The following is a 26,421-nucleotide window of genomic DNA, read 5'->3' on the forward strand; positions in this document are numbered from 1 at the left end:
CGGTTACCTCATCTGTCAAATGGGGATTAAGACTGTGAGGCCCGTGTGGGACGGGGACTATGTCCAACCTGACTTGCTTGCACCCACCCCGGGGCTTAGTACAGTGGCTGGCACATAGTAAGCGCTTAACAAATGCCACAATTATTATCACTGTTTATATATGATGGCTACATTATGGAGAGCGTCAGTCTCGTGGATAGAGTATGGGCCAGGGATTTTGAGGCTATTAATGCCTGTTTACTTGTTTCGTTTTGCTGTCTGTCTCCCCCTTCTAGACTCTGAGCCCGTTGTTAGGTAGGGATTGTCTCTATCTGTTAGCGAACTGTACTCTCCAAGTGCTTAGTACAGTGCTCTGCACACAGTAAGCGCTCAGTAAATACGATTATGAATGAATGAATGGATTCAAAAAGATCTGGGTTCTGAACCCAGCTCTGCCACTTGTCTCTTGTGTGACCTTGGACAAGTCACTTAGATTCTCTGGGCCTCGGTTCCCTCATCTGTAAAATGGAGATTAAGATTGTGAGCCCCCTGTGGCACAGGGACCGCGTCCAACCCGATTAACCGGGTCCAACCCCAGCGCTTAGTACAGTGCCTGGAACAGGTAAGTGATTAACAAAATTACAGAAATAAATGATCTGTGCCGTCCTTCCACTCGTCTCCGGCTCTCTCAGCAGAGGTCTCTTCCTAATGCCGCCGGAGGTAAAAGAAGCGACCGCGGAACAAATCTCTGCCTATCGGCCGCCGTGTCATCTCCCTCGACCCCTGGGGTCAACTTGGCTACGTCCCTCTTCGGATTCTTGAACTCTGGGGCAGTGAGGGTGACTAGAGTCCCGGCTGTCCCGTTGTCGTGATTTCTCTGGGATGTACGGAAGAGGAGGAGGAGAACGGTCGATCTCGTTTCTCCCGGATATTAAAAATGTAGGAAGGGGGAGGGAGTAATTAGCCGTGCTTCATTTCAGTCCCTTGGCTCTGCTACCCAACTGCAGGGAATCCAACTGCGTGGAATCCAACTGCAGAGAATCCAACTGAGGGGAATCCAACTGCGGGGAATCCAGCGTTGGATTTCTCCGGTACTTGGTCCTGGCGGCAACCTTCCCCCATCCCAATGCTCGCACATCTACAAACACGCCTGCACATACATGTACATCTACAACAACGCAGACTCACATCCGCACACACACATTAAATAAACTCACACATCTAAAATACTCGTGCACAAACCTATGAACACACACACACATCTACACACATAAGCACACACCTACCTGTACACATGCACACATCTACATACACACACATCTACATGCACTCACCTCTACATACATGAACACCCACATATCTACATATACACACAACCACACATTTACACCCACACATCTACACGAGCGCATCTACACACACACGCACATCTACATACGTGCTCCCACATATCTACACGAGAAGCGGCATGACTTAGTGGAGAGAGCCCGGGACTATGAGTCAGAGGGTCGTGGGTTCTAATCCTACTCCACCACTTGTCTTCTGTGTGACCTTGGAGAAATCTCTTCACTTCTCTGGGCCTCAGTTGTCTCATCTGTAAAATGGGGATTGAGACGGTGAGCCCCACATGGGACAGGGACTGTGTCCGAGCGCTTAGAACAGAGGATACGTAGTGAGCTCTTAACAAATAGCATCATCGTCGTCATAGAGTTAACCGCTTAACACCATCATTTTTTTTTTACATTAACGGGCACAAGCACACACAAACACACCCATCTACACAGATACATCTACACAAACACATCTACATCCACGCACATCCACACATCTAAGTCCACGCACACCCACATCTACATACATGAACAGCCTCACATCTACATACACGCTCACCTGGCGGCGGCGACACTCGCCGAACGTTCAACCTCGCCGACGGCGGCATCGCCTAAGAAGCGAGGGGCGGCTCACTGGGTTGCGCCTCTCCCTCTTTTCTTCTCTGTGGAAAAATGAATCTCTCGTCTGTCTCTCCTCAGGGTCTGACCGTGCAACTACCAACCGGGGCATCTTCCTGGGCACCGCCGCTCCCTGGCGGAGGCCTCCCGGGCCCAAGGTCGCCGAGGATGGTGAGAGGAGGCGGCGATGCCCGCCCCGGCCACGCGCCCACTGGAGCTTTCTCATCCGTCGCCAGAAATCAGAGGAGGTGAAGCCCTGTTGAGGGAGAAAATCCTGAGGGGAAGGACGTTTCCCCTGGAGGCCCCGCCTCCCGTGATAGAAACCCCAGGGAGACCCGGGCGGCCACTCTCGTGTTGGGCTATGACTCCGTCTCTTTCCCCCTTAGGAAAAACACAGCCCCAGGCCGAGGGACACGTGGGACTCCCCTCGGGCCGAGGGAAACGCGGGCCACCCTCCAGGCCGAGGGACGAATGGGCCTCCCCCAAGCCGACGGACACACGCAGGCCTCCCCCCGACTCGGGGGCCAAACGAAACCTGGGGTAAGAAAGGAGGCCCCACCATCACGGCATCGCGATGGAATCGAGCTTCCCAGCGGGAGATGTCTTCACCGGGACTCCAGTCTCCGTCCACTCTCACCAAATCCCCTGGTTGGGCCGACGTCTTCGCCGAACAGGTCAGTGCCATGCTGGCGTAGCAACCTCGGGCTGGGTGTGCGTGTATACACGTGTATGTGTTTGTGTTCGTGTAAGCGAGAACGGTACTGTTGCCTTTAGTATTTGAAGAAGACCCCACTGACGGTGACTGGACAGAAAGGCCAAAGCTGGGGCCTTCGGTCCTGGTCACATGGTGCACCCCAGAAGGTCGTCTCCTGTTATATTGTCATCTTTGACATTTGTTGCGCCCGACGCCGTTTTCTCTCTCGCTTTTCGGTGCGTGCCGTTTCTTGCTGCTAAAGTTCCTCTCTTCTGTTAAATGTCGGACACCGAGCCAGTCCGTCCCCGGCAGGCGACACCCACTTTTCCTCTGGGATGCGGTATTGTCTGAACCTTGGTTATACTGGGTCCTTAAAAGGTTTCCTCTGCTCCCCTTCCTCGTAGGGCTTGCGGATGTCCATCCAGAGAGAAGCAGCGTGGCTCAGTGGAAAGAGCACGGGCTCTGGAGTCAGAGGTCATGGGTTCGAATCCCGGCTCGGCCACTTGTCAGCTGTGTGATTTTGGGCAAGTCACTTCACTTCTCTGTGCCTCAGTTCCCTCATCTGTAAAATGGGGATTAAGACTGTGAGCCCCACGTGGGACAACCTGATTCCCCTGTGTCTACCCCAGCGCTTAGAACGGTGCTCGGCACATAGTAAGCGCTTAACAAATACCGACATTATTATTATTATTAGATAAATTATGCCTTATTCTTACTTTCCACTTCTGGCTCCTCTGAACTCTCCCTGCTTACTCGGATTCTCCCCAGCGTAACCTGGACTCTTGTGAAATTCTGAGTAAATAATAATAATAATAATAGTAGGATTTGTTAAGCACTTACCGTATGCCAGGAACTGTATTAAGCGCTGGGGTGGAGTCAATTTCTGGATGCCAATGGGGCTAGTTCAGTGAGCATTTATGAAAATATTCTGGGATGAAACTGTTGGGAGCCGGGCATGAAACCGCCTCTTACATTCGGTCATTGCACCTCAGGAGGGTTACTTAACCAACCTGAAGGGCGGGTGCTCTTGGCCAAATGCCAATCTTTCCTCTGGTGATGCCCCTGGCTCCTGTGGCAGATCGGCTCCCAAAAGCTTGTCCCGAAAGGTTTGGATGCCCGTCCCGGTGTCGCTTGGATTTGACCCTCTGCCCCCAAGGCAAATTTTTTCGTTCGTGCGTGGGATTCAACTCTCGGGCCAGTCAGTGAAATTCAGTGAGCGCCGCTGCCATGTTCCTTCACTGTGAGCGATGAGGGTGCGGGTCCAATCTCCTTCTTCAAGGGTGAAGGGCTTTCATGGGGGTGATGAATCCAAACCCCTGGTTATCTGGGCATCTGGCCCCGCTCCAGTCTTACTTTGGGTCCGTATCGTCACGGGTTTCCACAGGCCTCCGTTCTGGGCCGATGATTCTGCCTTCATGACATCAGTAAAATTCACCCCTTCCTCTGCATCCTGTGACCACATTGATCGAAACACTAATCCCGTCCCTCCTTGATTATTGTACGAAGCTGCCTGCTGACCTCCTGTCAGCCTCCTGTCTCTCCCCACTCCAGTCCAGACTTCACTCTGCTGCCCGGATCATTTTTCTACAGTACCGTTCAGGCCACGTTTCCCTACTCCTCAAGAACCTCCAGTGGTTTCCCATCCACCTCCACATCAAACAGAAACTCCTCACCGTCAACTTTAAAGCCCTCCATCCCTTTGCCCCCCCCCCACCTCACCTCACTGCTCTCCTATTACAACGCAGACCGCACACTTCGCTCCTCTCAGGCTGAACTTCTCACTCTGCCTGGATCTCATCTACCTGGCCGCCGACCCCTCACTCACGTCCCACCTCTGGCCTGGAACGCCCTCCCTCCTCAGACCCGACAGACAATGACTCTCTGACCGGGGAGACGGACATAAAAAATCTTTACATGAGTAGTCAGAATAAATAATGGACTGCGCATTAGAAGAAATGTACCTATAACAGTCCGAAGGAGGATTCGCGCTTCGTTCCTAAGTGCTAGTGGGCTGGTACGCCGAAGGATACTTGGAATCGATCAGGGACGGTCTGTTGGAGAGGGAGGGGCTTTAGGAGGTGAGAGTTGTACTCAGAGTTCGGGGAGGGAGGATGTGGACAGCTGGAGAAGGCTCCTATCCATCAATTAATCGTACTCATTGAGCATTCGATCATTCAGTGCAGAGCACTGTGCTAAGCGCTTATTAGAGTACAGTATAACTCAGCTGGTAGGCACGTTCCCTGCCACCACAAACGTACAGTCTAGAGGAGGAGACAGACATGCAAAATCAGGAAATAAATTACGGATATGGACATGTGCTATGTGGCTGAGGGGGGTGGGTGGAGAATAAAGGGAGCAAATCAGGGTGACGCAGAAGGGAGTGGGAGAGGAGAAAGTGAAGGCTTAGGTGGGAAGGCCTCTTGGAGGTGACTTGCCTTCAATAAGGCTTTGAAAGTGGGGAGAGAAATTATCTGTAGAATATGAAGTGGAAGGACATTCCAGGCCAGAGGCAGGACATGAGTGAGAAGTCGGTGGTGAGATAGACGAGGTCGAGGTGCAGTGAGAAGCTTGGCATTAGAGGAGCGAAGTGCGCGGGCTGGGACGTAGTAAGAGAATAGTGAGGTGAAGTTGGAGAGAACAGGACAAGGTGATTGAGTGCTTTAAAGCCGACGGGAAGGAATTTCTGCTTGGTGGGGAGGTGGGTGGGCAACCACCAGTGGAGGTTCTTGAGGGTAGAAAAATGATCCGGGCGGCAGAGTAAAGCATGGCCTGGAGTGGGGAGAGGCAGGAGGCGGGGAGGGTGTGGGTCCAATCTCCCCCTTCAAGGGTGAAGGGCTTTCATGTGGGTGATGAATCCAAACCCTTGGTTGTCTGGGCGTCTGGTTCCCTTCCAGTCTCTCATCTCGACGTGGGTTTCTATAGGCCTGCGTTCGGGGCCGGTGATTCTGCCTTCATGACATCACTAAAATCACAAGGCTGACGCAGTAATCGAGTTGGGAGAGGAGAAGTGCTCTGCACACAGTACGTGCTTAATAAATACGATGGAACGAAATACGATTGAATGAGTAAATGCTTGGATTAACACAGGAGCAGTTTGGATATGTTCCCAAGTGCTTAGTACAGTGCTCGGCACACAGTAGGTACACAGTGAATTCATTCAATAGTATTTATTGAGCGCTTACTCTGTGCAGAGCACTGTACTAAAGCTCTTGGAATGAACAAGTCGGCAACAGATAGAGACAGTCCCTGCCGTCTGACGGGCTCACGGTCTAATCGGGGGAGGCAGGCGGACGAGAACAGTGGCAATAAATAGAGTCGAGGGGAAGAACATCTCGTAAAAACAATGGCAACGAAATAGAATCGAGGCGACGTACATTTCATTAACATGAATACGACCGAACGAATGAATGGAGAGGAAAGGGTCGATTTTAGTGATGTTGAGGGGACTGAACAGGCAGGATTTGGTAACAGATTGAATATGTGTGTTGAATGAGAGAGGTGAGTCAAGGATGGGGCCTAGGTTGTGGCCTTGTGATACAGGAGGGATGGAGTTCCGTCTAGAGTGATGGGAAAGTCACAGGGAGGGCACGGTTTGGGAGGGAAGATAAGGAGTTCTGATTTGGAAACGAGGGAGGGTGGTGCTCTGTGTGTGTGTGTGTGTGTGTGTGCACACGTATGCTTGTGCCTTGTTGCCTAACGCACATCTTTTCCAAGAACCCGGAACTATTTTCTCCCAATATCAGAGCCGATGCTATTAGAAGCAGACCTGTCAAAACCAATAGCCATCAGGATCTGTTCCCACAGAGAGCGCCACAGCGGGGTCTTGTTTTCTCTTCGTTACCTCCAGAGCTCGGAGGCTCAAGGGGCACGGACAGAAATTGCCTCACCTCTGAGCCGGTAATCAGTATGGACAGAATTGTTTGTGCTGCCTCGGTGGGAGTGATTCTCTCTTTTTTTTTTAAAAACGCAATTTGTTAAGAACTTACCACGTGCCAGGCACGTCACTAAGCGCTGGGGTAGATACAAGATTATCAGGTTGGATACAGTCCATGCTTACAGTCTCAATCCCCATTTTACAGATGAGGGAACTGAGGTTCAGAGAAGTGAAGTAACTCGCCCAAGGTCCCACAGCAGACAAATGGCAGAGCTGGAATAAGAACCCAAGTCCTCCTGAATTCTAGGCCCGTCCTCTCTCCCCTAGGCCACACTGACACCTTCCATCCTCTCCTGATCTCCTCCCTCTCTGGTGTCCCCGTTTTTGTTTTTTTTTTAATGGTATTTGTTAAGCGCTTACTCTGTGCCAGGCACTGTACTAAGCACGGAGGTAGATACAAGGCAAGCAGATCGGGCACAGTCCACGCTCTCAGTCTTAATCTCCATTTTCCAGATGAGGTAACTGAGGCCCAGAGAAGTTAAGTGACTCGCCCAGAGTCACACAGCGGACAAGTGGCAGAGTCAGAATTAGAACCCAGGTCTGACCTTCTCAGTCAGACATATTCACCGACACAAAACCTCGCTTTCAAACCTCCGGCCCTGTGATCTCCACGTGTGGAGAGGTGACCACCAGGTGAAACACCAGCTCTACCAATGATCTCTGGCCGGGCGCCAGGGCACCGTCCAGCGAGAGCCAACCTCACATCTGGGCCTGGTCGCGGAGGTTCCCGGGAGGGTTGGAGGCCACCGACGGTCTTCCCACTCTTTCCTCCCCACCTGGCTGACCCATCGCACGCCTCTCCCCCCGGCCGCCCCGTCCTCGGGCCGCCGGACCTCACGGCGGTCAGGCCGGGCCTCACGGGGGTCGTGCCGGGCGGCGGGGACGCTGGGACAACACGTGGGCAGCGGGGTGATGGCCGTCCGTATCGAGCATCGGCTTTTTAGAAATTTTATGGTGTCTGTTAAGTTCGGGGATAGATACAAGTCAGTGATGACTATGACACCTGTTAAGCGCTTACTATGTGCGAAGCACTATTCCAGGCAGGGGGTTAGTTACAAGTCCATCGGCTTGGACACAGTCCCTGAGCTGTGTGGGGCTCACACTCTTAATCCCCATTTTACAGATGAGGGAACTGAGGTAAAGAGGTAGTTAAATGACTTACCCAAGGTCACCCAGCAGACACGTGGTAGAGCTGGGATTAGAACCCAGGTCCTTCTGACTCTCGGGCCCGGGCTCTACCCTCTAAGGCATGCGGCTTCTCCAGCCATGCTGCTCATCAGAACATCCCACATGGGGTTCAAAGTCTCAATCCCCATTTTACAGATGGGATAACTGAGGCCCAGAGAAGTGAAGCGACTCGCCCTAGGTCACACAGCGGACAAATGGCACAACAGGGATTAGAACCCAGGTCCTTCTGACTCCCAGCCCCGTGCTCCATCCACTAAGCCACGCTGCTTCTCCCCTGGCCCATCCGCTTGGTGCCATGCTCCGTCCTGGACGCTTAGGAAGCACAGAGCAAAGACGTGACCCGTTCCCTGGCCGGCGGGGGCTTCCGACCTAACGGCGGAGACAGACGTAAACCCATTTTCAGGGTAATCCGAGTCTAGAACTGGAGGGTCAACTGAATCGACCCGTAGGTGAGCGCTGAGGGTACGACCGAGCGCTAGGGGTGGGGGGTGAGGGACGGTTGGTACTGGGGGTGCGGAGGAGCTGGGTGAGGGGGTGTGTGGTCTTGTTGGGGCAATGCCAGGCTTTGGGTCGAAGCTGTTGGCTCCGCAAACAAAACGGGTGCTGTAAGAGGCAATCGGGTGCGAGCTGGGGAGAAAATTAAATAAAAGAAAAGTGTCGGCAGGTTCAAGCGCAGAAGGACAATGATTAATTACCCGCCCTGGACAGCCGAAGGGTTTTTCTTCTTCGCAAACCAGCCGGAGGTCACGTCCCGCGGCCGGGCGGGTCCCGACCCATAAATGGAAGCGCTGCGTCCACGAGGGTCCTGCTGGGATGGGAGGGTCCCCTGGCCGTCCTCACTGGGCGAGCCTGAGGTCCCTAAGGTCACCCGGGGCCTGACCGGGCCCGAGAGGACGCGGGCACACCCTCTGCCCGCCCTCGCCGGCCCGGGACCCGCCCCAACCCCGTCCTCCGCTCCCTTCTCCCCATCCCCGACCCCCTCATACTTTCTCTCTCATTCTCTCTCATACTTTCTCTCATCTCATACTTCAATAATTTCTCTCATTCTCTCTCTCATTCTTTCTGTCAATCTCTCTCACACTTTCCCTCTCTCAAACGTTCTCATTGTTTCTCTCATTTTCCCTCTCCCACTTTACTGTCTCTCATTGTTTTTCTCTCTCATTGTTTCACTTTCTCACATTTTTTCCGTTCCTCTCAGTGTCTCTCTCATACTTTCCCTCTCTCATACGGTCTCAGTGTTGCTCATACTTTCTCTTTCATCCTTTTATTGCTTTTCTCTCGCTTCTCTCTCTGACTTTCTCGCATTTTTTCTGTTTCTCTCATTTTCTCTCCGCTCTTTCTCACTTCTGTCACTGCCTCTCTCTTCTCCCACCGTTTCCGTCCGCGTCCAGCCCCCCGGCCCCGCACCCCGTCCGCGACCCCTCTTATCAGAGCCCTCCGACGAGCACGCAACCACAGATCTGGCTGGGAAGGCTTTGAACCCAAACCAGAGAGCCAGAAGAGGGGCCTGTGTCACCGACTTAAAACGTGGCTGGACTAGGGGTGGGCCTTCTCTGGGACCAACAGCAGCAGACCTTTCTGCACTCCTCAAAGATAAAATTGTACGTTGAAAATAGAACTGATCCTTTATTCAGTAAAAGTATTTCTTTTGACACTTTCAGGTCTGATTTAAATAGTGCTTTAGTATAAATAACATTAATTTTTTTTTTTTAAAACATTGATGTTCGTTTGTGTTCGTGTTCTGAACCTCCTGAGTTCTCTTTTAAATCACCTTGAAACTGAAAAGGAAGTTTTTCTTCTGGTTACAAACGGAAACAAAGGAAATGAGAATACTCGGCTGGGAATGGATCGTCTCAAAAGGAAATACAGTCGATTAAACGTTTCGGTACCAGGCGGGGGTGGGTGGGGAATGGGTTGTGGTTTTGTCCTGACGGTGTAGAAGATTCCTCTCCCTCTCTCTAAGGACAGAGGGCCAGAACAGGCCGGCCGAGACCCTCGTCCTCTCCTCACCTCGTCGGGCCTCTCCGACTCAGTCACCCGGAAGCGACACGGAATCGCGTCGGCGAAATTAAGGGTTGGGGGGAGGTGTGTGTGTGTGTGTGTGTGTGTGTGTGTGGGTGTGAGAGGGGGAGTTTAATATTAAACGAAAACAGCCACAAACACATTCATGCCTTTCCAGGAAGTGATCAAATATAGGGTCGATTTTTTTTTTCATATATATCTCTCTCTATATAGAAAAGGTACATCAAATCATCTGATAAACAAAATGGCACACTCTCCCCCGGCCTCCCTCCTCGGGTCGGCGTCTCCGGAGCGTCCCCCACAGACGGGGCCGCCGAGTGCCCGTCGGGTACCGGGCGCGGGGACCGTGGGGGGCGAGTCGAGGGTCAGACGGTCGGCCCGCGCCCCCACCCCAACGCCCCGACGTGCCGTCGCTGGAAGGGTCCGGCGGGAAAGGGGGCCGCCGGGGCCTCGGCGAGGCCGCGTGGAGCTCTCCCTCCCCCGGAGGCTCGGTCGACGGACCGGAGTGACCCGGGCGGCCCCCCGGCCCCAGAAGACTCCGCTCGTGAAAGGGGAGGGGTCTTCCTCCCCTCGACGTCGGTCCCTCGGTTAAAAACCAAAAACCGAAAACCAACCAAAATAAAATAAAGGCAGAGATACAAATTCCAGTGACCTAGAAAACCAAGTCTGGAGGGGCGGGGTGGCGGGAGGCGCCGGTGAAACCGGAAGACGCCGACGCTCCGAAGGAATCGCCGGAACGGATGGGGCAAGACCCTGTTTTCCTCGTGTGGGGGGAGAGCGTGTCACGACGGGGTGGGGGGGCAGCAGCAGCGGCGGGGGAGGGGAGGGCGGCGCCGGGCCCGGGGACGGTGGGCGGGTGGGCGGGTCGGGGAGGGAGGGGGTCCCCGTCACCAGATGACGCTGGAGACGCTGGTCTCCCTGGGCAAGAGCGGCAGGACGGCGCTGTTCGTGTGGGCCTCGTCCGGGGTCTGGTCCCGGGCGGGCTTGGTCTGGGCCCGCTGCCCGTTGAGCAGGGTCATGGGGATGTTGCAGTAGGTGTGCTGGTGGGCGACGGCGGGCAGGGGCAGGGCCAGGGGCCCGGCCGGGGGCACGTCGTACTCGTAGCTCCGGTAATAGTGTTTCTGGCGCATCTGGGGGTGGTAGGTGTTGGGGAAAGGGGGGCGCAGGTCCGGGTGGGCGGGGGCCAGAGCGGTGGAGGTGGCGGCGGCCATGGAGATGGCGGACACGGTCTGCAGCTCCCCGAAGGGCCCTCGCTCGCTGGCGTCCAGCACCGGCTCGTGGCGGGCCGGCTCGGCCCGCTTGAAAGGCATCTCGTAGCGCAAGCGTTTCCAGAAGCGGGAGTTGAGGCGGTTGCTGCGCGGGCCGCGCCACTTGACCACGGTCAGCAGTTTGATGGTGTGCTTCAGGGCCTCCACCTCCTGGTAGTTGACCAGCCCGCTGAGCCGGCTGCACTCGATGAGGATGACCTTGATCTCGCCGGTGACCAGCATGGTCCGCAGACGGGTCTCCAGCTCGAAGAGGCTCCAGCCCCTACGCACCACGTAGCTGGGCGTCAGGACGATGATCAGCCTCTTGCTCTGGTCCACGCAGCGGGCCACGTCCTCGATGTAGGCTGCAACGGCACAGAGACCGCCTTCGGGACCCGGCGCGGGGCCGCGGCCCGGACCCCCCCGCCCCTCGGCCGGGATCGCGGCGCGCGGCCGCGTCTGTCCTGGGATTCTCTAGGCCCTTCCGCTTCAAAGCGGGTATTTCTTAACGATAATGATAATAATGATGACGTCGGTATTCGTCAGGCGCTCACGACGTGCCGAGCGCCGTTCTGAGCGCTGGGTAGGCAGAGGGTCATCGGGGTGTCCCACGTGAGGTTCGGTCTTAATCCCCATTTTACAGACGAGGGGGCTGAGGCACAGGGAGGTCGAGTGACTCGCCCACAGTCACACAGCCGACAAGTGGCAGAGATGGGATTCGAACCCACGACCTCCGACTCCCAAGCCCGGGCTCTGACCGCTGACCCACGCTGCCTCGAGTGTCTACCACGGGCCGGCCAATAAGATCAGCCCTCCTCCCGTCAACTTAGACTTAGACTCGACTCTATTTACTGCCACTGTTCTCGTCCGCCCGTCTCCCCCGATCGGACCGTAAGCCCGGCAAACGGCAGGGACCGTCTCTATCTGTTGCCGACTTGTTCATTCCAAGCGCTCGGTACAGTGCTCTGCACATAGTAAGCGCTCAATAAATACTATTGAATGAATGAATGAATGCGAAGCCCAGGTGGGACAGGGACTGTGTCCCACGTGACTATCTCGTGTCTCTCCCAGCACTTCGTACAGCGCCCGGCACACTGTAAGCACTTAACGAGTGACATTAAAAAAAAAAAAAAAATGTTACCTAACCCGCCTGCCATTTTCTCTCCCAGTGGGGCAATGGAAACGTGTTCTGAGGGCAGCTAACAGTAATATTAATGATCATAACTGTGGTACTTAAGTGCTTTCTCTGTGTCACCCAGTGGGTACAGGCAAATCGGGTTGGACACAGGCTCACAGTCTCAATCTCCATTTTACAGACGAGGTGACTGGAGCACGGAGAAGTGAAGTGACTTGCCCAAAGCCACACAGCAGACAACTGGCGAAGTAGGGATTAGAACCCATGACCTTCTGACTCTTCGCCCCACGGTTCATTCATTCATTCAATAGTATTTATTGAGCGCTTACTATGTGCAGAGCACTGTACGAAGCGCTTGGAATGGACAATTCGGCAACAGAGAGAGACCAGCCCTGCCCAGTGACGGGCTCGCAGTCTAATCGGGGGAGACAGATGGACAAAAACAAGACAACAGAATCGCGATAAATAGAATCGAGGGGATATACAGCTCGTCAACAAAATAAATAGGGTAATAAAAATCTATACAGATGAGCACAGTGCTGAGGGGAGGGGAAGGGAGAGGGGAGGAGCAGAGGGAAAGGGGGTTTAGCTGAGGGGAGGTGAAGGGGGGAAGGGAGCAGAGGGCGGGGGGGGGGGCAGAGAGGGAGCAGCGGGAGCAGAGGGAAAAGGGGAAGCTCAGTCTGGGAAGGCCTCTCGGAGGAGGTGAGCTCTCATTAGGGCCTTGAAGAGGGGAAGAGGGTTAGTTTGGCGGAGGCGAGGTGGGAGGGCGTTCCGGGACAGCGGGAGGACGTGGGCCAGAGGTCGACGGCGGGATAGGCGTGAGAGTGTTGGTATTTGTTAAGCTCTTACTACGTGCAGAGCACTGTTCTAAGCGCTGGGGGGGATACAGGGTCATCAGGTGGTCCCACGTGAGGCTCACAGTTAATCCCCATTTTACAGATGAGGTAACCGAGGCCCAGAGAAGTGAAGTGACTCGCCCACTGTCACACAGCTGACAAGCGACAGAGCCGGGATTCAAACCCATGACCTCTGACTCCCAACCCCTGGCTCGTTCCGCTGGGCCACGCCGCTCACGGTCTATCCCCTACACCATGCTGGCACTAACTGGCTTGAGGCCGGGGCAGTAGAGCCGTGCAGCACAGCGCCTGGCACATAGTAAGTGCTTACCGCATACCTTCAAAAAAAAGACTGTTCCCCCCCGGGGCTGGTTTCCGCGGTCATGGGAATGACCCTGACCACAGTAGTCCTTTAATAGATCACGGAAAGGAACGTCCCCTTTAGGGCAACACTCCGTGTGGATCAGTGGCATGTAAAAGCTTTGGATTTTGTTTCCTTTCTCCCTCGGGAAAAGTACCGACAGCATCCGCAGGGGTGATTAAAGGATGTCATGGCCACCTGCAGACACACAGAGCTGCACCGACAGATTCACGCGGCCAAACAGACACACACACGGATAAGGACGCCATCCCTGACTTACTTCCGGTTGGGATGAGATCTCTGTCCGGGATGAACAACTTATAGCCATAATGCTTTTCGAGCATGTCCGGAAGGACCTCCAGAGCAAACCTCTCCTCTTCCCCCGTTTCTTGATTCCACTGGTCGGGATCCACTTTGGTATACGACAGGTAGGCGTCATAATCCTTATTTTCTGCCCGGAAGAGGAGACGGAGGTTAGAAGGATCGTCGGGCCGCGAGAAACCTCGGGCTCGGCTCACCGACGGTGGCGAAGGCCACCGGTTCGGTTCTTTTTACGGACGTGTTCGTGGATCAACCCGAGGGGAAGCGCCTAACGCTCTGGAACGGACGCGGCCCCGCCTCAGTTTATCACGCGAACCGGCAACGAACACGGTAAATGATCGTGAACCGCCTCCCCCGGCCGCGGGAGGACACGGAGCGGGAACCAAGCGAGGGGAGCTGTCGTCCGAACCCCGTATTCCCGCCTGCACCACGGGCCGCTGCCGAAGCCACTGGGGCTTCTGACGTTCGTCGCCTGACCCCTTTCCTCTCTGGCCTCGACTCTTCCAATAGTCGGACCCACGGTGAGGGCTGCTCTGAAGTTCTGGTCAGCGGGTCAGTGTGTATAAGAAATCGCCTCTCAAGGCTTAAGCACCGGTCCTGCACTTTGGGGGTGAAGGGGAGATTAAGCAATCAGTCAAAGGTATTTCCTGAATGCTTACGGTGTGCAGAGCACTGTGCTAAGGGCTTGGGAGAGTACAGTAGAACAGAGTTGGTAGTTACATTCCCTGCCCACAGTGAGCTTTCAGTCTACAGAGAAGCAGCGTGCCGTAGCGGAGAGAGCCCGGGACCGGGAGTCGGAAGGTCATGGGTTTTACTCCCGGCCCTGCCACTTGTCTGCTGTGGGACCTGGGGCAAGTCGCTTCACTTCTCTGGACCTCAGTTACTTCACCTGTAAAATGGAGGTTGAGCCCCCCATGGGACAGGGACTTTGTCCAATCTGATTCGCTCGTATCCACCCCAGCGCTTAGAAGAGTGCCTGGCACATAGTAAGTGCCCAACAAATACCACCGTCATTATCATTCTTGTCTCGAGCGGCAGACGGACGTTAATATAAATGAATAATTTACGGATATGTACACAAGCGCAATAGGGCCGATTCCTGGGCACTTGGAATAATTTTCTGGGGGCTTTCTGTGGGGCGGAGGTGTGTGTGTGTGAAGTCTAGTTCTGCTTAAACTCCTGCTATATGGTGGATTTTTGGAAAAGCAGTGCCGGAACAGCCTCTGAACTCTTCTCTCTTGGGTCGATCATTTTAAACACTGAGCTACGCACACGTTCACGCAAGCAGGCTTCCTGCGGAATACCAGCCCACGGGGCTCAGCTGCTTGCCATGTGAATGGGCGAAGCAATTGGGAAAGAGGATCGGTTAGTTACCTGTGAGACCAGGGCCCAAAACAATGGAGCGGAATTCCCACAGAGCAAACGTGGGCCCGCACCACCCGCATCTAAGCCAGCAACGACAGGGGCGTTTGTTTGGGTCTGGGGGCTCGCTGGAAAACTCCACAATGGCCAACACCATGGGAGCCCATCCGTTTCTTCAGAGCGCACAGGGAAGCGGCCTCAGTTTCCGCCCCTGACCCGATGGGGGGCGATGGGCTCGCTTGGTCCCGGCTGAATGCCCTCGGGATAGAAACATCCGGCAGACCTTCCCGTGGTTGGGGGGGGTACCCTTTCAGTTAGCCGTGGCTGGAGGCTACGGGGGGGTGGTGGCTTTTCTCTGGGTAGGCACGAAAAATACTGTCCAACTGGAAGCAGGTGGGTGGTTCCCTGTCGCCGCTCATCCCCTAACCAGAGACGCCGTGTCCAAGAACCACGGACGTGACTTGCAGCCTGGACAGAGGGCCTCCGCTCTCTGGACGGGTCGGGGGGGAGGTCCACTACTCGGGAGCCGGAAACGTGGGCAGGTGTCTCGCTTGCTATGGATCTTCCACCCAGGCTGTTTCCACAGTCCGGGCGCCTTTCGGATTTCTCTGGGGGCAAGTGATCTGTTCTGTGGGCCTCCCTCCCTTCTGCCTGCTCCCTTCTGCTTTCTCCTCCCAAGCGAACTCGGAGAGTGTCGGGGGTGGGGTGGCGTCGGAGCGTCCGGGCCGCTGACGGGCCGGCTCGTGGGGAGAGCTACCTATGGAAAATCCTGGCGGGCGGAGGCCGAGGCCCCGCTGCCCACTTCGGGGCTCGGGTGGAGCCGGCTCACGAGGACCACAGTTCGGGCCTTTCCCGCATCCGTCCGTCTGTCCACCCGTCAATCCATCCGTCTGTCCGCCCTTCCATCTGTCCATCCATCTGTCCATCCATCCATCCATCCATCCATCTATCTGTTCATCCATCCCTCTGTCCATTCATCCATCTGTCCGTCCATCCATCCATCCGTCCGTTCATCCATCTGTCCATAACGATAATGATAATCAATAATAATTACGGTGCCGGTTAAGCACTTACTATGTGCCAAGCACTGTTCTAAGCGCTGGGCTAATCAGGTTGGACACAGTCCCCGTCCCACACTCGATCCCCGTTTGAGAGATGAGGTGACCGGGGCCCAGAGAAGTGAAGCGATCAGCCCAAGGTCACGCGGCAGACGTGTGACGGAGAGAGAATTAGAACGCGAGTCCTTCTGACTCCCCGGCCCGTGCTCTATCCACTAAACTAAGTCGCTTCTCCATCCATCCGTCCGTCCCCCCCATCCGTCTCTCTATCCATCCGTCCTTCCATCCGTCGGCAGTCTGGGGAGGGAGAGGGGGCGGGCCCCGGAGCAGGAGGGGGATTCCGTGGTGCTCGCCCAAGCCCCAGTGGACCCCGGATGAGACCCTCGAGACCCAAGGAAAGTCGCGAATGAAAGAGGCGAGGGAGCGGGGGACTCCGCCTTACCTGCGTCCAGCTCCTCGGCTCCAAAATGATTCCTGTAGAAGAGCATAATCTCAATCTTGTAACACTTGTAGACAGTCACTAAACAAATCAACAGCAGCAGTATAGCACCGAGCCCACCGGCTAGTTCAACCGTATACATCAGCTCTGCAAAGAATTACAAAAGGTGAAACTCCAAATCCGCCGCTCAGACAACAAGTAGGAAGTAACAGAACGGATCGCGGTCGGGCCGGAACAGGCGACGACAGGGATCGGAAATTCCCGACCCGCCTCGAGAGCCTTCTCCTGCCCGTTCTCCCGGAGGAGGGGAAAAGAAACGAGGGGCTGGGATCCAGAACCGAAAGGGTCGTGGTTTGGGGATCTGGGTTGGTTCCCGGACGCCGAGCGGGGCTCTCGGTCGCCAGGATAAAGCAGGATCCGCGGCCCCTCTCTGGGAGGGTGGCCGGTCTGGACGGGGGTCAGTCTAATGGCGTCCAGGTCCGGTGGGGGTCCGTGTGCTCGCCTACGGGCCTGTAGAGGTGTCTTTGCCCGAAACGTGTTCTGCAAGGTCTTTGCGTGTGAGTCCTTTGGAGAGTATAAGCTCCTTCTGGACAGGGGCTGTGCCTCTGTTTGGATTTCTACTTCCCAAGTGCTTAGTACAGAGCTTTGCACACGGCAGGGAGGCAGTGATTGCTATCGCCAACGCCATTCTTACTCCTGTCGCTACGAAGTAGCGTGGCCTAGTGAAAAGAGCACGGGCCTGGGCCTCAGAAAGACCTGGGCTCTCATCCCAACCCCGCCACTTATCTGCTGCGTGACTCTGGGGAAGTCACTTCACTTCCCCGGGCCTCAGTTTCCCGCCTCGACCCCTCCTCAGACTTGGCTACTCAAAGGCCAACCTCCTCACCGTGCCCCGATCCCTTCCACCTCGTCGCCGACCTCTCGCCCACGTCCACCCTCTGGCCCGGAGCTCCCTCCCGCTTCATAATTGACATTCCACCGCTCTCCGCACCATCCAAGCCCCTCACAAATCACATCTCCTCACGCGAGAAGCCGAATGGTCTTTTGGATGGAGCACGGACTGGGAGTCAGAAGGACCTGGGTTCTACTCCCACCTCCGCCACTGGCCCGCTCTGCGACCTCTGGCAAGTCCCTTCGCTTCTCTGTGGCTCGGTTGCCTCCTCTGTAAAATGGCGGTAAAATGAGCTCCATGTGGGAGAGGGACTGGGTCCAACCTGATTAGCTTTTTATCTACTCCAGCGCTTAAGAACAGTGCTGAATGCATAGTAAACACTTAACGAATACTACTATTATTCTCCTTGCCTCAGTTACCTCGGCTGTAAAATGGGGATTAAGACCGTGAGCCCTGTGAAGAACAGGGTACGTGTCCAACCCGATTTGTTCGTTATCTACCCCGGCGCTCAGTACGGTTCCTGGCACATAGTAAGCACTTGACAAATACCGCTATTATTATTATTATCACCTCCTCTAAGAGGCCTTCCCAGACTAAGCCCCCATTTCCTCTACCCTCCCGCCTCTCTGGTCACCTGAGGCGCTCCGATGTATACCCCACTAGCACTTGATAGTCACCCCCCTCCCAGCTGCAAACAACTTGGACTCTGCCATCTTTCCATCCGTAATTTAGGTTAATTCCTGCCTCTCCCTCTAGACCGTAAGTTTCTTGTGGGCAGGGACTGCATCTACCAGTTCTAATGATAATAATTACTATTGTGGTATTTGTTAAGCGCTTATTACACGCCGGGCACCGTACCAAGTGCTGGGGTAGAAAACGAGCAAATCGGGTTGGACACGGTCCCTGTCCCACGTGGGGCTCACAGTCTCCATCCCTGTTTTCCAGATGAGGTAACTGAGTCACAGACAAGTGAAGGGACTTGCCCCAGGTCACACAGCAGACAAGTGGCAGAGCCAGGATTAGAACCCAAGACTTTCTGACTCCCAGAACCAGGGCTCTGTCCACTACGCCATGATTCCAGAGTAAGCGGTCGATAAACACCACGGATTGATTGACTGACGGAAGGCGGCGAGGTCACCCCGGGGTCATCGTGGTCCGGTTTAGTTTCTGGACAGCGGCTTCACCGAGAAGCGGCGTGACCTGGTGGATAGAGCCCAGGCCTGGGAGTCGGAGGGACCTAGGTTCGAATTCCTGCTCCGCCACCTGTCGGCTGCGTGACCTCGGGCGAGTCCCTTCACTTCTCTGTGCCTCAGTTTCCTCCTCTATAAAATGAGGATCAGGACTGTGAGCCCCACGTGGGCCAGGGACTGGGTCCAACCTGATTATCTTGTACCTATCCCACCGCTCAGTACGGGGCCTAGCACATAGTGAGCGCTTAACAGAGACCATTCACAGAAAAAGAAAAAAACCCCATTAAAGTGGAACACGCTTTGCCTCAGGCACTGGGAGATGAGCTACGGCAAGGCTTCTTTCCTATCAGGACAGCTGGACCAACCAACCCTCTTAAAGACAGTGACTAATTAAAACAAAGCACATGCCACCCAAGAATATTCAATTACACCGAAAGAGTGAACGCGCTGGGCTAACACCTCCCCTCCCACCGCCCCTTCAGCAACTCCCAGCTGCCCAGGAAACAGTTCCTCGGTCCACCTCTGAGGTCTGTCAAATCTGTCCCTGCCAATTTATCTTTACTTTCTAATTAATACGGCGTCTGGCAGAACGGTAATGAAGTTTGCAGACGCCCCTGTTCCTCGTATTTTCGACGCACTTCTTCCCCCCAAGTTACATTTCGAGCCTTAGGGTGACAATCCAGTGTGCTTTAACCTAAAACGGGGCTACGTGGTCAGAGGAGTCCAAGTGTTTGATCGAGACACTGCCCATCTGTCCCACGCCAATTTTTCCTCCGCCCTTTTTTGAAAAAATAGGCCATTTAAAAAATAGGATTAAAATATCCTATTTTATTTAAAATTAAATTTGAATAGGATTTTCTTTAAAATCGTAAAAATAGGATTATCGGATCATAATCCCTTAATAACGGGATTATTACCATCATTAATATAATATAGTCCTAATATATTATGAATACAGAATATAACATATTATATTATATATAATTGTACATATTCCTAATATATTGTATTTGGAATAATATAATCTTAGGATTATAGGCCCTCCTATAATGGCCTCCCTAACGGGCCATTTCTTCCAGCAGGAATATTTGTTTTGCCTGAACCCTGGAATTTGCCTATTCCCATTCTGATAATACTGATGCCTGATCTCGTTTCTCCACCATCAGCTCAGTTGAAAAGCTGATGAAACTCACTCAGCAACGGAAAAAAATGCACGCTTATGTAATAATGGTAACGATTTTGGTATTTGTTAAGCCCTTACGTGCCAAGCACTGTGCGAAGTGCACGGCCTAGCGGATGGAGCACAGGCCTGGGAGTCAGAAAGACCTGGGTTCTAATCCCGGCTCCGCCGCTCGCCTGCTGTGTGACCTTGGGCAAGTCACTTCACTTCTCTGGGCCTCAGTTCCTTCACCTGTAAAATGGGGACTGAGAGTGGGAGCCCCATGTGGGACAAGGACTGCGTCCAACCCGATTTGCTGGTATCTACCCCAGCGCTCAGTATAATGCCTCGCACATAGTAAGTGCTAAACAAATACCGCTAAAAAAAGCAAACGAAACCCAAACAAAAAAAACACGGGCTCCAGAAAGGGCTTTGTAAGAGTAGCCGCGAGCCATCTCTTTTCTGATCTGATGGTACACGGTTGCTCGGGTGACCATCTGCCTCGCCTGTGGGGGAAATCAATCAATCGGTCGTATTTACTGAACGCTTACTGTGTGCAGAGCGCCGTATTAAGGACTTGGGAGAGTATAATACAACAGAGTGGGTAGACAAATCTCCTGCCCACAAGGAGTTTGCAGTCTAGAGAAGTTTAACGTGTTTAAGATCAGGATTTTTGAGGTTGAGGGCAAAGAATCCCAAGCCCGCTTCTCTGCTCAAAATCCCTACGTTTAACATGGGTTTACGCAGATACCATTGATCTAACTCCAAATACCTCTCTGAGAGGTAAAGGATCCATTTTGTGTGAACAGTCAGCCAATTGAAGAAAAGCCTATGGATCGTATTTTCTCCTCAATTATAGGTATGGGTCCAGTGCGGGAATTAACCAAGCGTTCAAAACGACGAAAACTGGGATCGGAGAAAATACACCCGCAAAAATGGCCTGTTGGCGTAGGAGCCTGTACGTTAGATCGTACTCTCCCAGGCAACCAGTACAATGTTCTTTACACGGTCAGTGCTCAATAAATGCGACCGACTGACCGAGCGGGCTTCCCTAGCGGGAATCTCGGAAAGAGGCAGGGAAGAGACGGGGATGTCGAGGAGACGCCTCCAGGGAGGAAGTTGGCAGAGAATGAAGCGCCGTTCCTTTCTTCCTCTGCATTGTTTGGGGAGGCTCCGGTGGTGGTGTAAGCCTTCTCCGCCCCGCCAGATGAATCGTCAGGCTAGAACAACTCGGGCTTCCGCCGGGAAATCTGAGGATTGGCGGACAAACACCCAACAGCTGGCCCGCCCAGATAATCAGCGAAATAGCTGTGTCTTCCCCAGCGACCTTTCATTCTTCTTAAAAGAGGGGTAAGGTTAGTTGCAGTCTATTCGGAGTGGGGCGAGGGAGAAGTTCACGAGTGTCGATCGATCGTGCCGCACCGGAGATCATTTATATGATAAATGAACAGTCTTATCCTTCCGCAGGACATGGCTCGCAGTCATCCTCACCACGTCTCCGTGAGGTGGAGAGAGCGGGAATTATCCTCCCCGGTTTGCCCAGGGGCCCGGAGAGGTTCAGCGACCTGCCCGAGGTCACGCAGCAGTCCAGCGGTTCCCCCGACGCCCCTTCCCGGGATCTTTTCACTAGGCCATCCGGCCTCACGGCGCCGTGCGGCGATTTAGCAGTTCTGACTTTGGGGAGGTTCTTCGTCTTTTAATAACGGGGTGTGACTCGGGCTGGGAGCCCGTCGTTGGGTAGGGATTGTCTCTATCTGTTGCCGAATTGTACTTTCCAAGCGCTTATAGTACAGTGCTCTGCACACAGTAAACGCTCAACAAATACGATTGAATGAATGCAGCTGGCAGTCGTCGGGGCCGAAAGAAACCTCGAGGCAACAAGTGGCGGAGCTGGGATGAAAACCCATGTCCTTATGACTCTCAGGCCCAGGTCCTGTCCACTAGGCCATCCTGCTTCCTTAATGCCCCAGAAATATTAAACAGATCTTCTTCTACCTCCCTCCCCTCAGTCCAGCAGCAGCGTGGCTCAATGGCAATAGCCCGGGCTTGGAGGTCAGAGGTCAAGGGTTCAAATCCCAGCTCTGATGCCTGTCAGCTGTGTGACTGTGGGCAAGTCACTTAACTTCTCCGTGCCTCAGTTACCTCATCTGTAAAATACGGATTAAGACTGTGAGCCTCACGTGGGACAACCTGATCACCCTGTCTCTACCCCAGCGCCTAGAACAGTGCTCTGCACATAGTAAGCGCTTAACAAATACCAACATTATTATTATTGTATCAGTGGTAGACATTGCCCCAGGAGCCTGGGGGTGATTTCCGGTGCCCCTCTCGTCACGGGCACGGATCAAAATCTCTTCTCTAACTCCCCTCTGAGACATTTTGAGGCGGACAGTTCTTTTTTTGACATCCCTTCTTGAGATCATCCCTCAGAGCCAACAGATGAAACCCACGGAAACCTCCGGCATTTTAACGGCCCCGATGCCACCTAATACGGTAGCCGGGTAGGGCCAAGTGGATTTTCCATTAGACCTCTTGGTCTTCTAGACCGTCAGCTCCTCGAGGACGGGGACTGGTTTCTACTCATTACCAGCTCTACTGAGCTCAATCGAGAGCTCGGTACAGTGCTCCGCACCCAGTGTCGAAGGATCGGTCCTATCTCAGCTCTTGCCGCCGGACTGGACCCGGAGGAGTGAGAGACGGCGTGGCTCGGTGGAAGGAGGGCGAGCCTGGGTGTCAGGAGACCGGGGTTCTAATCCCCGCTCCGCCACTTGCCTGCGGTGTGACCCCGGGACAGTCATTTGACGTCGCAGGGCCTCAGCTCCCTCGTCGGCAAAAGGGGGATTCGATTGCCGTTCTCCCTCCTATTTCGACGGTGAGCCCATGAAAGGCTTGATTATCTCCGGTCTACCCGAGTGCTTAACGCAGTGTTCGGCATGGCGTACCGGAAAGAGCACGGGCCTGGGAGTCAGAAGGTCATGAGTTCTAATCCCTGCTCTGCCACTTGTTTGACCTCGGGGCAAATCACTTCACTCCTCTGGGCCTCAGTTCCCTCATGTGCAAAATGGGGATTGAGACTGTGACCCCTAAATGGGACAACCCGATTACCTTGTATCTACCCCAGCGCTCAGAACAGCGCTTGGCACATGCTAAGCGCTTATCAAATAGCATCATTATTACTATAGAGAAGCAGCGTGGCTTAGCGGTTAGAGCACGGGCTTGAGAGTCAGAGGTCATGGGTTCTCATCCCGGCTCCCTCACATCAGCTGGGTGACTTTGGGTAAGTCACTTCACTTCTCTGGGCCTCAGTTCCCTCATCTGTACAATGGGGATTAAGACTGTGAGCCCCACGTGGGACAACCTGATTACCACATATCCACCCCAGCGCTCAGAACGGTGCTTGTCACATAGTAAATGCTTAATAAATACCAACATTACTATTATTATTGGCACAGTTATGAACAATTGCCACAATTCTTATTGTTACTGACGACTCCGGGCCCTTCCCTCAGGCCTGCCGGAGGCCGGGAGGGGAGACGGGGATGCTGCTCATTGACTCGCTGGGCGGTCGGACGTTGGGGTTCCCAGAGTCGCTGAAGAGACCTGACCGGGACAGAGGGACTCGGCGCGAAACCCTGTCCACACTCTCTGACCTCACCTCACTGCCCAACATGACCTCGTTCCACACCCAAATGTTACCTGGGAAAATCCTCTTCGGACAATCACCCAATCAGTGGGATTCACTGAGGGCTCAGGGTGTGCAGAGCACTGTCCTAAGCGCGAGGGGGGCACAGTACAACAGAGGGGGTAGAACCCATTCCCTGAGGCCATTTGATTGAAGCCCCTCCCTGTGGAGAGGAGCCCAAGGTGCCATTTTGCCTCATCCAACGGGGACAGGGAGACACGTAAATATTGCAGTCAATCCATCAAATTAGCCAACTATCAGCCACGAGTGGCAGCTTCCCTTTTTTTCCAACAATTTTTTATGTAGTATCTATTAGGCGCTTACTACGTGCCAGGCACCGTACTAAAGGGCTGGGCAGATCCGAGGTAAATAGATCGGACGCATTCCCCGCCCCACGTGGGGCTCAGAGTCTTCACCCTCGTCTTACAGCTGAGATAACTGAGGCCCAGAGAAGTGAAGCGACTTGCCCCAGGTCCCCCAGCAGACAAGTGGGGTAGCCAGGATTAGAACCCAGGCCCTCCTGACTCCTGGACCCGGGCTCTAGCCACCAGGCCGCGCTGCTTTTTCTTCCCATCATTCAGGCAGTTGCAGATGGCAGAAGGCTTCCGGGAACGAGGCTAGACTCGGGGTTGGACCGACCCCAGAGTCGCTATCTCTAATTTAACCCCCTGAACCAACCGGGTTAAAGACGAAGCCTCGTTTATTAATTTGTAGCGGGCGCATTTATTTCGGCGGTCTCCATCTCGCACTGTCATTTAGCCTGGCGTGTGTTGTAAATATTGAGGGTCAAATGGACGGGCTCGGCAGCGGAAAGCTTCCCTAACACGGTAAATAAAACTCTAAAACTGGAAGCGAAAATCAGAATGTTGCCATGGCGATCCGTCCGGGACCATGCAAGGATTGCGAGCTTTTCCTGGGTAAAACCGCCTTGTAAGGATAGATGTTATTTTTACACGTCCCGGTTAATTTTTCATTTCTCTGACCTAGTTGTCATCGTGCGATACCAATGACTCCATCTCGCATCATGGGATGCGGCATTTCTGTTTCTCTAGCTAATCGGTCAATCGATCAGCGGTATTTATCGAGCGCTTACTGTGTGCAGAGCCCTCTACTCGGTGCTTGGGAGAGTACGACACGACAAAATAACGGACACGCTCCTCGCCCACGCTGAGCTTACGGTCTAAAGGACCACCTGCCTCCTGTGTGACCTTAGGCAAGTGACTCAGCTTCTCTGGGCCTCACTTTCTTCATCTGCAGAAGGGGGGGGGGGGTTCAGGACCTAATCTACCTCCCAATCAGATCACGTCAGTCCCGCGCGGGGCAAGAATCGCGTCCGGAATGACCGGACCGTGTCCGCCCCAGCGCGTAGCTCGTTGCCCGGCACGCGGTGAGTGCCGGAGAAACGCCGTAATAATAAGGATGATAACGATTATTATTGTGCCCGTGGGGGTTTTTAACGCTTGACTTTGCCAGCAAAGAGGCGCCCACGGTACCAAACGGTCCAGCACGTCCTCTGAGGGCGTAGGAGAAGCGCGATTCTTGCTGTCGGAGAATCTGTGGGCCCGGGAACCTCCGAGGAGGCTGGGATGCCCGAGGGAGGCATGACACTGTCCTGCTGCAAGCGTGCGGGGAGCGTGGCGGCGGGCTGGAGGTGGGGGGCGGTTTTGGGGGTCGGGCCCGAGGCCTCCGACCGGGCGGCGATAGACACGGGCCCTGGCGTTGGTTGGAGGGTGCGCTCTCCCCCGCCGCCGTCAACCCGCCGGGGGTCTGGGCTCTGGTCAGCCGCTGGGCGGGCCTTACTTACCCCTCTTGTGAAGCAGCACGCTGGCCTGCCGCCGCCCATTCCCGTTCTCGACGTAGCACGAGTAATTTCCCAGATCCCCTTCCTCTACCGAGTCGACGATCAAGGAGATGGAAACTTCCTGTTCCCCGAGATGCTCCTTAAGAACTCTTAAAAAAGCACAGACACGCAGGCACACACGCACACACACACGTGCCCGCGGTGTCAGCAAATTAGATCATCTCGATAGAGCAGAGCCGGTCCCACCCCACCCCGCCCTGCCTTCCAACCGGGCCTCGGACCGATGCGATCTTAATTAAATTATTTCGTGCCCTTCTCTTCCTCATTCGTAATGAGCGGGATTGTCTTTGTGGAGGCTAACGAGAGCGGCAGTTAATTATCTTCCCTAGGAGGGCCTTGCGCGGTCTAATAGGCAGGCGAAGGAGGCCTTGAGGGAAGGTTTCCCAGTGACCCCTGCCTTCGGTCCGGAAGGTGGGCGGTGGTTGCCGGGGATGCCGACTCTGGGGGTCTGCAGGGGCTGGGACTGGCCACCCGCCTGGGCCGGGTGGCCCGGTGGCTAGAGCCCGGGCCCGGGAGTCAGAAAGGATCCGAGTTCTAGTCCCGGCTCCGATATTGGTCTGCGGTGCGATCCTGGGCCAGTCGCTTCCCTGTGCCTCAGTTCTCTCCTCTGTAAAGTGGAGATGAAGACCGGGGGCCCACGAGGAGTAGGGAACGATACGATTATCACGCATCGACCCCGGTGCTTAGGACAAGGCCCGGGACTTAGTAAGCGCTTAAAAAATACCACAGTTATTATCGGGGCTGTCACTACGGCAGCGGCCTCCCGGGTGAATCTCTGTGACCTGACGACGGGTGGGGAAAGCGTGGGAGGGTCCTGCCCCCTGCCCTCTCCGCCGCGGCCAGGCTGGGGCCCGTCAACCATTCCTTTCACTCGCCGGGCCTCTCCGTCTCCGACGGATGCCAGAGAACTCCCCGAGGGCCGGGGGCGGGCGCTGACAAAACTCAACGATGTCGGGAGGGTGGCGGCACGTAAGCTCTCGCTGGCCCGAGTCTCGAGAGAAAGAGTGGCGGGGCATCGACACACCATCTAGGGTCGTGGCTGGCTGGGAAGCGGAGGGGGACAGGCCGGGGACGGAGCGGGTGGCCCGTGCCTTTCCGGCGGGTTGGGGTGC

General features: G+C 54.7%; 1 protein-coding gene across 1 annotated transcript in view; it reads right to left on the reverse strand.

Moving 5' to 3' along the window:
• Positions 1-10,632: 10,632 nt before the first annotated feature.
• IL1RAPL1 (interleukin 1 receptor accessory protein like 1) overlaps positions 10,633-26,421 on the reverse strand; it is a 527,816-nt gene continuing 512,027 nt past the window's right edge. Inside the window, exons 8-11 of the mRNA XM_029080057.1 lie at positions 25,253-25,398; positions 16,529-16,672; positions 13,626-13,796; positions 10,633-11,378 (exon numbers count right to left, since the gene is read on the reverse strand). Coding sequence (XP_028935890.1) covers positions 10,654-11,378; positions 13,626-13,796; positions 16,529-16,672; positions 25,253-25,398 — 1,186 coding nt within the window. The 3' untranslated portion in view covers positions 10,633-10,653. The remainder of the gene's footprint in view (positions 11,379-13,625; positions 13,797-16,528; positions 16,673-25,252; positions 25,399-26,421) is intronic.

This window comes from Ornithorhynchus anatinus, chromosome 15 (genome assembly GCF_004115215.2).
Source record: "Ornithorhynchus anatinus isolate Pmale09 chromosome 15, mOrnAna1.pri.v4, whole genome shotgun sequence".
Taxonomy (NCBI): Eukaryota; Metazoa; Chordata; class Mammalia; order Monotremata; family Ornithorhynchidae; genus Ornithorhynchus; species Ornithorhynchus anatinus.